Genomic DNA, 16,992 nt, shown 5'->3' with positions numbered 1-16,992 from the left:
TTTATAAGAGGAGCTTCACAAGAAAATAGATCGGCACAAATCAAGCTCTAGGTCAACAAGAACTTGAAGAATACAGTAAGCACACGAGATAAAGTATTTGTTTACCGAAGTTCACTCCACAAAGGAAGCTACATCTCCGTTGAGGAGCTCACAAAGAGCCGGGTCCTCACTAACCCTTTACCTCTCTCAATCAACCATAAAGGAGGATTGATTGAGTCATTTACTATGAATCCTCCAAGAGGATGGGCAATACAAATTTCTCGGGCGCACCACAACGAGAGGACGCTCAAACGGGCAACACTGAACCGTCTAGAAGCAAGCTTCAAGAGTAACAAAAGCGAATCAAAGATCGAAAATGCTTCAAATGCTCTTGAGATGAACTTGGTTGACCTCACACTCAAAGCTAGAGTCGCACACCTCAAATCCTTCTCCCACTCAAGCCCTAGCTCAAAACTCTCAAAGATTTAGCTCAAGGAGGGAGGGGGAGGAGTATTGAATGCTCTAGGAGGTGTTTGTCTCGGGTTAGGTTAGCAACAAATGAGGGGGGGGGCTGAGGGGGTATAAATATTCGAGCCCCAAAAACTAGCCGTTGCTGTTCTGTTAAGTGATTATCAGAACTTCCGATACTGTTTCGAAACTTTCGACATTATTCAAATAAAACAGCTGAGCATCCCTTGCCGGAAGTTCCTAGGAACTTCCGGCACCTATCATCGGAACTTCTGACATAGGGTTGGAACTTCCGACACTGTTCAATTAAATCTACTGAGCACCCCCTGTTGGAAGTTTTTGAAAACTTCCGGCAGGTGGCGGAACTTCCGACACTCACAAAAACTGTGAGAAACTAAATGTGCAAGTGTGTGAGTGGTGTCTCTCATAGGTGGTTAGCATCTCAAACAAGTACTTTGACATCTTCAAGCTATCCATCCGCGTCTCCCTTTATAGTATGATGTTCCTATACTCAAATTCAAAAATAGGAAGTATAAAAAGATCTTCCTTTATGCTTCAACACCATCCTTCAAACAAATTGGGGTCCTTTCTTGCACTTTTTTTTATTTCTTAAGATTTAAACCTATTAATTTCTTGATAAATTCATTAGTTCCTTAATTATGCATGTCATCAACACCAAAACCCACTTAGGGGACCAAATGCACTTTCAATCTTCCCTTTTTTGGTGATTGATGACAACACAATTAAGACTCACAAGAGAAGTATATAATCATTTTGAATTCAATCATATAGGTAAGCTCCCCCTTAATATGTGCATTTTTCAAGATAAGATCAAAAATGGCCTCAAATGTCATTTGCACATTTTAAGAGAGCTCCCCCTATATCCTTGCATTCATGGGGTGCAAAGTGTGGCATGAATAGCATTGTGATGCATATGACAAGATATATCACATCAACAAAGTGGAAATAAACAATACATCAAACTATGATCATCACACAAGCATTAAGTTCTAGATCCACACTAACATAGCAAAGCATAAATAAGTCTTACAAATTTAAAAGTCTCACTTGTGGCACACCACACATAAATATCTTACATGTCCACAAGCCAACAAACTAAGGCTCAGAAAAATGATAGATATAGCAGCCACCACATGGTCCATGGTGAGCTCATTCCCTCTTTGGCATCAAGCTCCAAAAAGGGGAGGTCCTTCCATAGCCATCACTCATCATCATCGTCCTCATCCTCCTCCTCATCATCTTCACCCTCATCGGTAGGAGTACGAGCAGCAGGGACATCTTCCTCCTCCTCCTGGGACTCCTCTCGCCCACCCAAGTCTTCATCATCTTCTTCTTGGAGAGCCCCAAAGACCATGGAGGGCTGTCCAATTTCCTTCCAAGGGTTGTAGAACACCGGTGGAGGAGGATAATCCATAGGAGCACGAACGGGAGAATGTGGTATATCATTCTTGGCCATGAGCTCCTTTTGCCTTTTCTCAATTTTTAACAGCTGCTCATCCACATGCTTCTTATGGGCATACGTCTCTTCCGCATTGTGCCGGTCCACATTGAAGCATGCAAATAGACCTCGTAATAAGAAATTCAAGATCCCTTTCTTCTTCGGAGCACGGGAGGATGGAGGACCTCTAGTGGTCTATGAGAAGGTGAAGCTCCATGAGAGGGTCCTTGAGAAGAGGAAGCCCCATGAGAAGGTTCTTGTGGAGGTGGAGGACGAATACCATGAGAACCAATCTTGCATAGTCACTCAATGTGACTTTTTTTGGGCTTGTATACCGGATGACCCTTGTCCGTCAGGTTCTTCAATTGTGTCACTACCTTGATTATAGCAAAGATACAAGGAGTATAGTGACAACTCTTCTTGGACAAGAGCAATGGACAAGGCAGAGGCAGTCCTCCGACAAATGGTTCGTAAAGGTGTTCAACTGACATATAATTGCTTGATCTATGGATATTCCTCTAGGGGTGAGTGGAATGAGGCGGTCAGGATATTTAAAGAGATGACTAGTCAGGTTCTCCTACCAAATATTATTACATGGAACTCATTAATGGCTTCCCTTTGCAAGCATGGAAAAAACAAGGAGATGTTTTTGACTCGATCGTCGCAACGAAGGGCCAGGAGCCTGATACTGTCTCATACCTAATTATGCTTGATGGGTACGCTACTGAAGGTTGCTTTGTTGATATGACAGACCTCTTCAATTTGATGCTAGGAGACGGTGTTGCACCTGATGACCGTATTTTCATGTACTAATCAAGGGATATGCTAAATGTGGAATGCTGGATCGGGCTATGATTATCTTCAGTGAAATGAGGCATCAAGGAGTGAAATCTGATGTGGTAACCTATTCGACAGTCATGGCTGCACATTGCATGATGGCTAAAATGGACGATGCTATGGAAATATTTAATGAAATGATTGATCAACGAGTAGCACCCAGTATAGCTACTTACCGGTGCCTGATTCAGGTTTTTTTTACTCATGGTGGTTTGCTGAAAGCTAAGGAATTGGTTTTTGAAATGATGAGTAAAGGCATGCGTCCTGACATTGTGTTCTTCAGTTGCAAAGAGGGAAGGGTACTGGATGCGCAGGATATATTTGACTTAATTGTAAGTATCGGTCTGCATCCTAATATTTTTGTGTATAGTTTGCTGATGGATGGATACTGCCTAGTTGGCAAGATGGAGAAAGCATTAAGAGTGTTTGATGCTATGGTGTCAGCTGGCATTGAAACTAATATTGTAGTGTATGGCACACTTGTTAATGGCTATTGTAAACTTGGAAGGATTGATGATGGGTTGAGTGTTTTCAGAGAAATGGTGGATAAGGGAATCAAGCCCTCAACCATTATTTACAACATTATACTGGATGGGTTATTTCAGGCCGGGAGAACAGTTTCTCCAAAGGAAAGATTCCATGAAATGATTGAAAATGGAATCTCAGTGGGCACTGACACGTACAACATAGTTCTTACTGGACTTTATAAAAACAATTGTCCTGATGAAGCAATTGCGCTTTTCAAGAAATTACAAGCAACGAACCTAAAGATTGGTATCATAACTGTTAATATTATGATTAGTATAATGTTCAAAACTAGGAGAATTGAAGGAGCTAAGGAACTGTTTGCTTCCATCCCTGCAAGTGGGCTGGTGCCTTCTGTTGAGACTTGTGATCTAATGATGACAAATCTTATTAAACAAGGGTTACCGGAAGAGGCAGATGACATTTTCTCATCCATGGAGAATGCTGGCTTTGATCCCAACTCTCGACTGCTGAATCATGTAGTCAGGGCATTGCTAATGAAACATGAAATAGTCAGGGCTGGAACTTATCTTTCAAAAATTGATGAGAGAAACTTCTCTCTTGATGATTCAACTACAATGTTGTTGGTCGATCTCTTCACAAGCAGTGGGACATGTCAGCAACAGATAAGATATCTCCCTGAAAAGTATCATTTTCTTGCTGGAGCCGGTCCCAGTTGATATGTTGTATATGTGCTTAGATCCCCCGAACGGAAGTAATGTAATGTTCAAAACTAGGAGAACTGAAGGAGCTAAGGATCTGTTTGCTTCTATCCCTGCAAGTGGGCTGGTGCTTTCTGTTAAGACTTACGATTTAATGATGACTAATCTTATTAAAGCAATCTCTTCTCAAGCAAAGGGACATGTCAGGAGCACTTAAGATTTCTCCCTGAAAAGTATCATTTTATTGCAGGAGCTGGTTCCAATTGATTGTTAAATGTGAGCTTAGATACCGAGAAAATCCTCTTGTTGTCAGACGGGAAATTACCAGTCAATTAGATGTGGTGTTTTCTCAATTGGCATGATCGCGCTGGTTGCATCTTAGGGAGTATTAGATAAAGACTTCTGATGGGAAGGTAAGCGTTTTCCTACAATATGCGTAAATGAATATCTTAGGAATCTGTTCTAGCATGCATTTGCCACAGATAGGGTATACATGTTATTGTTTAAAACAGTTAGTTCGCTTCATCTGCATGTATTCTTGTAGATTTCCATGATCTGCTTGATACGCAATTACCCATTTACTTTTGCTTCGACCAAATTTTTGGTGCCTCACATACAAGGGGTGTTTTCGGTAGCATATTCATTAAGCAGATCAGGCAGTGCTGATTGGACTCTCCAAAGCTATACTTTCAGTGAGATTTTCCTTTTGTTAATGAGAACTCACTACATTAATGTTTCAACTTGTTTTCTTCACAATATTGGGAAAATGTGAGCAATATTAGGGCAAATCTTGTTAACCGTATCATATGAGAACTTACATGTGTGGCGCCAATGCCAGCTGATGAATAAAATGAGAATGGAAAAACTCATCACACCACTCTCTTGATCCGAAGTACTTTTGCTTCAGTATTTTGCTGACCTCTGTCTTGTCATGAATAGAGAATTTTCTAGACACATGCCACAACATCGTTATCTTTTAGGGACCCTGCATATGATGGGATGGAGCCTCCCTCACCAATTTCCTTCCATGGTCTCCCTGAGTCCCTGCACCCATCCGCCTGTGATCCTCCCCATCCATGCCGCAACCACCGTTAAATGAGCTCCCTGCCATTGCTCTTCTCTGCTACCCAAATCTTCCTCCTACGTCGATGGTGACCGGCCCCCGTTGTATCTTTTGAGATGCTATTTTAACTAATCATACCAATTACCATTGACCAGTGCCTTTAAGATGGCTAGGGTATTTATGTGTATTCCAAATTGCTCAATTTTGTCGATGTTTTGTGGTTTCCTTAGTGCCATTGAGGTGTCAGCAGCAGAAAGAGACTTGAGGCCCTATCACGCTGTGATGGTGGGGATGGTGCGAGGCATATAACGAGAAAGGCACGCCACACGGCCCAAAGGGCCTAGCCGGGCATATGGCCCTCTAATCAATTCTAACACGCCCCGCAGTCTAATTATCGGTGCCACGAACATTTAGACTGGACTGAAACTCTGTGAACACAGATGAAGGCAACCCTTTGGTGAAGACGTTGGTGTACTGTGAGGATGTAGGAACATGCAGCACACGAACATCACCCATGGCGATGCGCTTCCGAACAAAGTGAAGATCAATCTCAATATGTTTGGTGCGTTAATGCTGAACCGGGTTGGAGGACATGTAGACCGCGCTTATGTTGTCACAATAAACAAATGAGGCGCGGCGAAGAGGGGCATGGAGCTCCAGGAGTAGCTGACGCAGCCTGGTGGCTTCGACAATGGTGTTGGTCACGGTGCGATACTTCGCTTTTGCAATGGACCTGGAGACAGTTGGTTGACGCTTGGAGGACCAGAAGACGATGTTGTCGCCAAGGAAGACATCATACCTGGAGGTGGACTTGCGTGTGTCTGGACATCCTGCCCAATCGACATCGGAGTAGACAACCAGAGAATCCTGAGCAGAACACGGTCTCAACAGCAGGCCAAGATGAAGGGTGCCGCAGATGTAGCGAAGGATACACTTCAAGGAAGCAAGGTGCGGCTCCCTAGGATCATGCATATGGAGACATACTTGTTGGACAGAGTAGGCAATATTAGGTCTGGTGAAAGTTAGATACTGCAAGGCTCCAGCAAGACTGCGAAAATCCGAAGCATTCGTGACCGGAGCACCGGAGGATGTTGAAACCTTAGGATTAGTGTCGACGGGAGTGGAGCAGGGCTTGCACTCAACCATGCCGGCACGATCCAAGATGTCAACCATGTACTGACACTGGGATAGGAGAAATCCACCACCATCAACTAGCTGAACACGCATACACAGGAAGTGATGAAGAAGCCCGAGATCCTTCATAGAAAACTCCTGTTGCAAGGCCTGAATAATCTGACGAAGCAGGACAGGTGATGAGGCCGTGAGCACAATGTCATCAACATAGAGTAGGAGATAAGCTGTCTCAGTGCCCCAGTGATAGACGAATAGAGAAGTATCTGACTTGGCCTCCACAAAATCGACAAACTGAATATAGGCAGCAAAGCGACTATACCAAGTGCAGGGTGCCTGTTTCAGACCATAGAGGGACTTGCTGAGATGGCAGACGAAGTCCGGGTGGGCAGAGTCCTCAAAACCAATAGGCTGTGCATAGTAGATGGTCTCTGAAAGAGTTCCATGTAGAAACACATTCTTAACGTCAAGCTGATGGATCAGCCAGCGACAAGAGAGCGCCAAGGACAGCACAGTCCGGACAGTGGCGGGCTTCATGACCGGACTGAATGTCTCGTCAAAGTCCACACTGGGCCACTGGGTGAAACTGCGAAGAACCGCGAAGAACCCACCATGCCTTGTACCAATCAAGAGAACCATTGGACTGGAACTTATGCTTGAAGATCCACTTGCCAGTGACAATGTTGGCGCGCGGCAGGCAAGGAACGAGATCCTAGGTGTTGTTCCCTAATAGTGCCGCATGCTCATCTTCCATAGCAGCCCGCCAATTGGGGTTGGCAAGAGCGCTACGGAAGGACTTCAGAACAAGAGACAGTGGCGCGGTATGGAACAGGGCGGGTAGTCGAAACCCGAGCTTGGCGTGTGTCGTCATACGATGCTAGTTGACAATGGGCGGGGAGGCCACTGCCCCTTTGGGCAGCACTGGGGCCCGAGCAGCACCACTGGGGGCGCCTGAAGAGGTACCAGAAGCACTAGCAATGGTGTGAGGGGCACCTAGGGCAGAGGCGTTGGTGGCAGGAACGTAGGCAGCGCCCACAGCCATAATGCCACCAGCATTAGGGACATGGGCATCAACAGGGGCAAGAACCGGCACGCGCACTGGTGAACAGAGGTGAGGGGCATCCGTGCGGCGCATGTAGACGTGGTGGAGCACCGGCGCAATAGGCCTGGCCGCCGCGTCGAAGCCTGGAGGGACCTGCGATGCAGGGAGGTGTGCCAGAGGAAGAGGAAGCACCGGGGACCGCACGTGGCAGTGCGGGAGAGCAGGCCAGCCTCGTCGCATGTTGTAGTGTAGGGGACTGGGTGCTTGAGGACGCCAGGGGCACGCCTAAGGGTGTCAGATGTGCCGATGATGGAGTGCCGAGTGAAGGGCTAGGAGCCGGCCCAGCCAACGGGGCACGTGGAGAACCTGCAGGCAATAGGGTCTATGACGGCCCTATGGGAACCGGCACATGATCAGTGACATCCTCCAAAAAATCATAAGCCGCCGAGGTGGCTGGGGATGGGAGCTCAGCAAAAGGGAACACAGACTCACCAAAGGTGACGTGTCGAGAGGTGATGACTTGATTAGAGCGAGGATCAAAATAGCGGTACCCTTTATGATGAGCAGAATATCCAAGAAAGACACACGAGGCAGACTGGGGCGCCAGTTTGTGGCTGGCAGTGGCGGACAGGTTTGGATAACATCTACAACTAAAGATGCGAAGATGGTCATAGGACGATGGTGCGCCGTACAAGGCCTTGTGCAATGTGGAGAAGGCAAGAGTCTTGGTTGGTAGGATGTTGAGGAGCTATGTTGCGGTGGAGAGAGCTTCAACCCAGAAGGTGGGGGAAGGCTTGCCTAGAAGAGGAGGGAGCAAAGGATGTTGTTCGTGGTGCGAATGATCCGTTCAGCTCTGCCGTTCTGAGGCGATGTGTATGGGCATGACATGCGAAAGTGGATGCCGCGTGTGAGGAAGAACGTGCGGGCGCTGGAGTTGTCAAACTCGCGGCCATTGTCGCACTGGACTGCCTTAATGCTGGCGCCAAACTGCGTGTTCACATAGGAGAAGAAGTTAGCAAGAGTATCGAACGTGTCAGATTTCAACCGCAATAGAAAAGTCCAAGAAAAGTGAGAGCAATCGTCGAGAATTGTTAAATAGTATTTGAAACCCGAGACACTAACAATAGGTGACGCCCAAAGATCACAACGAATAAGATCAAAATTCCTGGAGGCTTGAGAGGACACCAGAAAAGGAAGACAGGTGTGTCGCCCGAGCTGACATGCATGACAAAGAGACGAGCTAATATCTTTATTACATGAAGGCAAAATGGGGGCAAGCTTGGAAAGGGCCTCCTGCCCAGGATGTCCAAGGCAGCGATGCTAGAGCATGGAGGTGGAGCCAGCAGTAAGGGCAGCGAGGTACAGAGGGTAAAGCGGTCCAGAACTATTGCACCTGACGATCACATTCTGGGACTTGAGATCCTTCACAGAACAACTAGAGGGGTCAAATTCAACTGAGCAGTTGTTATCGGATGTAAACTGATGCACAGAGATGAGATTCTCAATAAGTTTAGGTGAAACAAGAACGTTATTAAGATGTAAATGTCCAGGAAGGAGTGTTGTGCCAGTGGAAGTGATAGGAAGTAAAGAACCATCACCGACAACAATAGCTGAAGGAAAAGGGTACCGCTAGGTGAAATTATGTGAAACAGAACAAGCATCGGAGGTCATGTGAGAGGTAGCACCTGAATCAAAGTACCACTCATGCTGCTGTGGCTGATTCAGTGTCATAGTGCTGAAGGTGGAAGCGAGGGACTATTGATCCCAAGATGGCATGGCGGCGGCGGGGTTGAAGAAGCCTAGGGGAGTAGCCTACTGCGTAGGGGCTGGGTACTAGAGCTCCAGGGCCCTCTGCAGGGCCTGCACCTGGGCCGCTTGGAGCGCCTGGGCCTAGGCTTGAGCGGCCTGCAACTGGGTGACCTATAGCGCCTGGAGCTATGCCTGCTGGCCCTGTATGGGGTACTGGGCCAGCAGGGTGTGTGGAGGAGCGACGTTGGCCTGCGGTGGCTGTGAACCGGGCCACATCTGGATGGCCCCAGTCCACGAGTTGTGGAAGGAAGGCCACTGGGCCAAGTCGGGCCTAGAACCTTGGGGAGCACCCTGCTTGGCGCCGCAGGAGGGCTGCTGGCTGCCGCCGCCACTAGAGCTGCTGCCGCCCTTGGGGGTGCGGCCGCTGGAGCCTCGCTTGCTATGACAGCTCTTGGAGGAGCCGCCTCGGAGCAAGACTATTGCTGTGGTGGCTGGGCGGGACGGGCGGATGTCGATGAGGATGCTCCAAAGCCGACGGCGAGGAGGACGGTGGAGAGGTCCGTGGACTGCTGCCCTGAGGTTAGCTCCTCGAGCAGAAGATCGATGTGGGCCTCCAGGAACGTTGGGAACGGATGACCGCAACGAAGATGAAGGCCGATGGCCTTGTACTTGGCGTTGAGGCCACAGATGATGTTGAGGACGAGGGACCAGTCAGTGATGTGCTCGTCGAGGTCGCCGAGAGCGACAGCCATGGCCTTGAGATGCCTGCAGTAGTCGGTGATGGACAAATCACCTTGGACATAGGTGCGGAACTGGGCGTCAAGGAGGCGGGTGCGGGTCTCACGGTTGCCGAGGAATTGGGACTCGACGGCGAGCCAGACGGAGCGGGGTGGAGGCGCCGTGTGCCATCACTGTGTTGATGAGGTCATTGGAGAGCGTGCTGTAGATCCAAGACCGGACCACACAGTCCATCCATGCCCAATCTGGATAGCCAAGGGCAGGGAGCTCCTGGAGCACGTGATCGTCGAGCGAGAACTTCCCGATGGTGAGCAGGAACTGCTCATGCCATCGAGCATAGTTGGTAGAGGCGACGTCGAGGACGATGGGGACGAGGTAGCGGATGTTCTGGACCGCAACTGCCTGGGCGTGCAAGTTCAGGATGGCGGCGGCCTCGTGGAGAAACATGGCGTCGTTGACGTTGTGGGTGGCATGGCTCTTGTGGTTGTCATCGTTGCCGTGGGTGTTGGGCGGATTGGCTTCCTCAGTGGCAGCACGTTCCCTGGCGGCAAGGGCCAGGGCGTCGCGGAGACGAGCGTCGGCGGCGTTGCGGTCCTTGGCTGTGGTGGCCGCCTGTTGTTCGGCCTCGACAGCGCTCGCGAGGGTGGCCTCCCGATCCACCTTGTGCTTGGTCTTCTCCACCTAGCGCTGTTCCTCAGCAGCCTTGCGCTGAGCGTCAGAGGTCTCAACAGCCGGGTGCTCACATGCCTTGGCCTTTGCGGCAGCAGCGGCGGAAGGGGAGAGCGGAGGGTCCCAACGATGGCAGCGGCGCTGGAGGGAGGGATCACTGTGAGGTGGGTGCGCAGTCGTAGAGGTGCTCTAGATGAGCGGAAGCGAGATTAGGGTAGAAACCCAGACTCGTGATACCATGAAAGCAAATATGGCTAGGGAAATTGTATATTGATTATGGAGGTGCGCAGACGTACACATATATAGGCAAGGGTCCTAGGGTTTGTTTATAGAAACAGCACCAATCAAGGAAATCCTTACCTATCCTACAAGAAACCTAAGGGGGTGCCTGGCCAGAGGTCGGCGGCACGCCACACGGCCCAAAGGGCCTAGCCGGGCATATGGCCCTCTAATACATTCTAACATATACAACTGACTAACTAGGGTAGTACTTTTTTTCTCGAAACGCGTAGAAGAGCTTTGTATCATTAAATATTTAATAAGAAAAAAAAGGGAAAGAACCCTTACAACACATAGTTTTACACGAAACTGACGCGCCTGGTAAAACAGATGAGCGACCGACCAACTAGGGTAGTACTTGAGCTGCAACCATAACCATAATAGGTTCATTTACAATAGCATGTCCTTATGCTTATTGTTTCATCTGCTCACTGCTCAGATCTGCATATTATAACACCTTTTGGTTGTGTTGTATTGTTTCAGATTTTAGAAGGTATCTGCGTGGTGCCATAGGGTTATTAGCAAGTTCTTCCATTGGTCATCTCTATTGCAATCAGTACAGAACAATTGGTAATCACAACAATACAATCTTTTCTGCAGGCATCAGGATTGCCTCTTGCTGCTTCTTCGTTAATGGCTCAACTCTCATTCCAGCATGTTATTGTGGCTGCTGTTATCTTGTGCATGGCCATGACTTCCTGCAAAATGTGACAGATTAATGTGCATAAATTCACCCGCAAAAAGAATTGAAGTACTACATATGTTGCATTTCGTTATCAGATGGTGTAATTCACAAATAGCTTTCTGCCCAATTTGTTTTCGGCGGGTGCAGAACAAGATGCAGTCTAGATTAGCAAGAGCAGCTCTGTGCTTTGATAACCAAACAGATATCTTCGAACTCAGGCTGAATTTCGTCAATATCATTGGCACCATCCGTTCTTAGGCTGCCAAGATCAGTGATGGCTTGAGGCCAGGGTGATTCGGGTGGAGAGAAGTTTGTGTGTATATGTACTACATCTTTTGCTTGTGGCATTTCAGTTTGTTTCCGGTGTGCATCAAGTGGTAAAGTGATTTGTACTAAGTCTGAAAATAAGAGTTCTATTGTATACTATGTGTTAGAGAACACAAATTATTATCTATTGATGTCTCCACTCTTTTCATGTCTTGAGCTTCTTTTTCAAGGTGTGATGTTCTCTTCTACCAGGCGTGCTGTTCTCGTACGGATGCTGAGCTTATTGTGTAAACATATACACATATTCTTTTTCCATCTTGTTCGCAGCCTGTGTGCTATTCGATTCATTAACGACATGCGCATTCGTGTCGCTGCTGTTGGATGCAAATATAAAATTTATGTTGCAAATTCCCGTAAATATTTCAGTTTCCGTAGTCTTTGCGTAGACTCGACAGAAACGTACGACCCACGTTGGTAACAAACCCAAACAGAATCAGGTTGAAATCGTCCCGGCCGCGCCGTCCGCGAAATCGCGCGCGGCCATGTCGTCCCGTGCGCGGCTCTCCGCCGTCGTCCTCATCGACTGCTGCACCCGTGCGCGCCGCCCGGATCTAGCGCCGGCCTTCTTCGGCCAGCTTCTCAGGACAGGGTTGGGCGTCAGTGTCATCACCTTCAACAACCTCCTCAAGAGCCTCTGTTTAGCAAAGCGGACTGACGACGCTTTGGACGTGCTGCTCCACAGGATGCCCGAGTTTGGCTGTGTGCCCGATGTTGTCTCCTACAGCATACTTCTGAAGAGCTTCTGCGACAACAGAGAGAGAGTCGGAGGGCACTTGAATTGCTCCGGAGGATGGCCGAGAAGGGATCTGTCTGCTCACCTGCCGTGGTCTCCTACAGCACGGTTATTGATGGCTTCTTTAAGGAGGGTGAAATTGATAAAGGATGCGATCTATTAAATGAAATGATGCAGCAGGGGATTTCACCCATTCTAGTGACTTATAGCTCCAGTATTGATGCACTGTGCAAGGCAAGCGCAATGGACACAAGGCAGAGGCGGTCCTCCGACAAATGGTTCCTAAAGGTGTTCGCCAGGATAACTGGTCATATAATAACTTGATTTTTGCATATTCCGCTAGGGGTGAGTGGAATGAGGCGGTTAGGATATTCAAAGAGATGGCTAGTCAGGGTCTTCTACCAAATATTATTACATGGAACTCATTAATGGCTTCCCTTTGCAAGCATGGAAAAATCAAGGAAGCTAGAGATTTTTTTTGACTCAATCGCAATGAAGGGTCAGGAGCCTGATATTGTCTCATACCAAATTATGCTTGATGGGTACGCTACTGAAGGATGCTTTGTTGATATGACAGACCTGTTCGATTTGATGCTAGGAGACGGCATTGCCCCTGATGACCATATTTTCAATGTACTGATCAAGGGATATGCTAAATGTAGAATGTGTTAGAAATCAATTGGCGAAACAAATATGATCATAACCACGAGAGACACGGATTTACGTGGATTAGAAGCAAGACACGAATACGCAAAGATAATCTTCACTATTCAATATATCTGGAGGTCTACAAATGCTAGGGATTTACAATGAGTGGTTAACTCAACCCAAGCGGATTACAAGAGGAATAGAAACGTAGAATGACTCTGCTAATTGTGCTACTCTTCACCATACAATGTCGTCCAGTTTATATAGGTGCAATAGCCATGCATGCAGCCAAACAATACGAATGGCTAAGAAGAAAACTACACATGCAACCGATGAATATGCATGTTGCATGCAACCATGATCGCCTCACCAATCTAGGACAGGCTAAGTTAGATGTCCATTAGTTGGGGCATGTAGAAGCCTTTAGGAATTCGGAGCATATTCCAACAAACTCCACCTCGAGACGAATTCCCTTCTCCAATTGAATGAAGAATCATTGATATAATGCCTTTAATGATAACAGTAACCATACACCAAAGAATTTCATGGACTATAGACGGTAACACCAATTAAGTTTGAGCAGCTTTAGTAGCAGGAACTGACTGTCATCATGTCTGTGGGATTGTCATGAGTACTAATCTTGCATACTTTGATATCACCTTGAGCAGTAACACCTCGAGTATAGTGATATCTAACATCAATATGCTTTGTTCTCTCATGGAACATTTGATCCTTTGTAAGGCATATAGCACTCTGACTATCACAAAATATAGTGATACAAGAACTATCGCTACATAGTTCATTGTATAAACCTGTCAACCAAATAGCTTCTTTGTATGCTTCAGAAATAGCCATATACTCCACTTCAGTGGTAGACAAAGCAACACAAACTTGCTTTCCAACTAACAACGCATCCACCAATGGTGAATACGTAACCTGTGAGTGATCTTCTTTTATCTAAATCACTGGCATAATCGGATTCCACGTAACCAACAAGTCCAATCCTAGACTTTCCAAATTATAAACATGTGTTTGAAGTTCCATGCAGATATCTGAAAATCCATTGGACCGCTTTCCAATGCTCTTTACCTGGATTAGCCATGTATCTACTAACAACACTTAATGCATGAGATAAATCAAGACGAGAACAGACCATGGCATACATAAGAGAACCAACTGCGCTTGAATATGGAGCTTTAGACATGTACTCAACATCTTCATCTGAGCGTGGACATAAAGCTGAAGATAATCTAAAATGTGCAGCTAAAGGTGTACTCACTGGCTTAGCTTAATGCATGTTAAAACGATGAAGAACCTTCTTAATATACCCTTGTTGACTAAGGTATAATTTTCCAGCATATCTTTCTCTCATAATTTCCATGCCTAGAATCTTCTTTGCTGCACCTAGGTCCTTCATCTCAAACTCACTATTCAACTGTGCTTTTAGTTTTGATATTTCCTTTTTATCTTTTGCAGCAATCAACATGTCATCGACATACAAAAGCAAATAAATGGTTGAGTCTTTGATAGTTTTTAAATAAACACAACTATCATAATTAGATCTCTTAAAGCTCTGAGAGATCATGAATGAGTCCAATCTTTTATACCACTGTCTAGGAGACTGCTTTAAACCATAAAGAGATTTCTTTAACCTGCAAACTAGGTCCTCTTTTTCAGGAATAACATAACCTTCTTCTAATTCCCCATGTAAGAATGCAGTTTTAACAGCCAACTGCTCAAGCTCATAGACATGCGTGGCAACAATACTAAGCAAAGTTCGAATAGAACTATGCTTCACAACAGGGGAAAATACATCTTTATAATCAAATCCTTGAATTTGGCTATAACCTTTAGCAACCAACCTTGCCTTGTATCTCACTTCGTCACTTGGGGAAATGCCTTCCTTCCTTTTGCAAATCCACTTGCAGCGGATAGGCTTCTTTTCTTTTGGTAATTTTACCAAGTCGCAAGTGCCATTCTTTTCAAGTGACTCCATTTCATCATGCATGGTAGTCATCAATTGTTGCAATCGGTTGAATTAATAGCCTTAGAGTAAGTTGAAGGTTCTGTATTACCTTCAATTTCTTCTGCCACACTCAAAGCATAAGCGGCAATATTGATTTCATTGATCAATCTCTTTGGTTCTATAATTTGTCTCCTAGGCCTATCAACAGCAATGGAACATTGTCACGGTGGTGGCAACTACGAAACAATGGGAACATCCTCGATAGTAGAGGAATCCTCGACAATAGGTTCAACTGGAACACTATCAATTACTTTTCGTGGTGCATCAACAAAACCTGCACACTTGACTTCTGTTGAGAATCAACAGGAACATCAGTAGGACTGTCATGTAGCATAGAAGATTCATTAAAGACAATATTTCTACTGACCAAACCCTTTCTAGTTTCTGGATTCCACAATTTATATCCTTTGAGTCCAGATTTATTTCCCAGAAAGATACACTTAATAGCTTTAGGCTCCAATTTTCCATTATCAACATGAGCATAGGTAGTACAACCAAAAACTCTCAATTCCGAGTAGTTTGCTGGAGATCCAGACTCAACCTCTATTGGAGTTTTCTTATTAATCGGAATGGAGGGTGACAGATTAATAAGATAGCAAGTAGTGGAAGCAGCTTCTGCCCAAAAACGTCTATGCAATCTTGCATTAGACAACATGCAACGTGCCTTTGAGATGATTGTTCTGGTCATACGCTCAGCTACACCATTTTGTTAGGGTGTATAAGGAATAGTGTAGTGTCTAACAATGCCTTGTGACTTGCAATACGAATTGAATTCATCAGAATAGAATTCCATCCCATTATTAGTGCGAAGCTTCTTTACCTTCTTTTCGGTTTGCCTTTCAACCATTACCTTCCACTCTTTAAAGGTTGAAAATGCTTCTAATTTATGCTTCAAGAGATAAGGCCAAACTTTTCTAGAATAATTATCAATAATTGTCGACATATAACGAGCTCCACCTAGTGATGTCTTACGAGATGGCCCCCATAAATCAGAATGTACATAATCTAATATACCTTTAGTGGTATGAGTTGAAGTATTGAACTTCACCCTCCTATGTTTGCCAAACACACAATGCTCACAAAATTGTAGCTTGTTGATGTTATGCCCATCAAGAAGCCCTCTCTTGCTTAACTCTACCAGACCAAGTTCACTCATATGTCCGAGACGCATGTAGTATCAGAATCAGATAATGCCTTTGAAATTATAGCGGCCTTACCTATAATTGTAGTACCTCGCAAGAGATACAAATTGACAGATTTTAAATCACCTTTCATAACGATAAAAGAACCATTGGATATCTTCATAACTCCACCTTCAGTAAAGTATTTGTATCCTTTCAAATCTAGAGTACTAAACGAGATGAGATTTCTCGTCATAGTTGGAATGTGCCTCACATCAGTCAAGATCCTAATAATACCATCGGACATCTTGATTTGAATGGATCCAATGCCTACAATCTTACGTGGTGTGTTATCACCCATTAACACAGAACCACCATCTTGCACTAACTCATAAGTGCTAAACCATTCTTTATGAATGCATACATGAAAAGTGCAGGCAAAATCAAGAATCCATTCATTATCAATCTTTGCACATCCAGCAAAAGCAACAAGCACATCACCTTCACTGCCACTTTCAGCAGCAACTGAAGCATTACCTTCATTTTCAGTTTTACCTTTAGGCTTAAATGTGCTATTTTGTATTTCCTTATTTTTCAATTTATAACACTCAGATATATAATGAGTGTTCTTCTTGCAATAATTGCAGAACTTTTTGTCTTTGCCTCTATACTGTGAACGACCTCTATAGCCATTTGAACTCTTACCTCTAGGCACCATGGGACGCCGGAGTCTCATATTCCAAATACACATCAGAGTCCCACAACTGAAACCTCGCGCCTCCGAGAACTGCCATCCTATCTTGACTAGGCTGGGGTTTGCAGCGGAAAAGCTTGCGAAACAATTGAAAATG

General features: G+C 45.7%; 1 protein-coding gene and 1 pseudogene across 1 annotated transcript; one reads left to right on the top strand and one right to left on the bottom strand.

Moving 5' to 3' along the window:
- The first annotated feature begins 2,339 nt into the window (after positions 1-2,339).
- Positions 2,340-3,948, top strand: LOC106804476 (annotated as a pseudogene).
- A 1,612-nt stretch (positions 3,949-5,560) lies between these two features.
- Positions 5,561-6,763, bottom strand: LOC106804475 (uncharacterized mitochondrial protein AtMg00810-like). Its single transcript, XM_014805647.1, has one exon. The coding sequence runs from the start codon at positions 6,761-6,763 to the stop codon at positions 5,561-5,563; it is 1,203 nt and encodes a 400-aa protein (XP_014661133.1).
- Positions 6,764-16,992: the final 10,229 nt, after the last annotated feature.

This window comes from Setaria italica, chromosome VIII (genome assembly GCF_000263155.2).
Source record: "Setaria italica strain Yugu1 chromosome VIII, Setaria_italica_v2.0, whole genome shotgun sequence".
Lineage (NCBI taxonomy): Eukaryota > Viridiplantae > Streptophyta > Magnoliopsida > Poales > Poaceae > Setaria > Setaria italica.
Note: the sequence above shows the minus strand (reverse complement) of the source record. Positions and strands in the feature narration are given on the sequence as shown.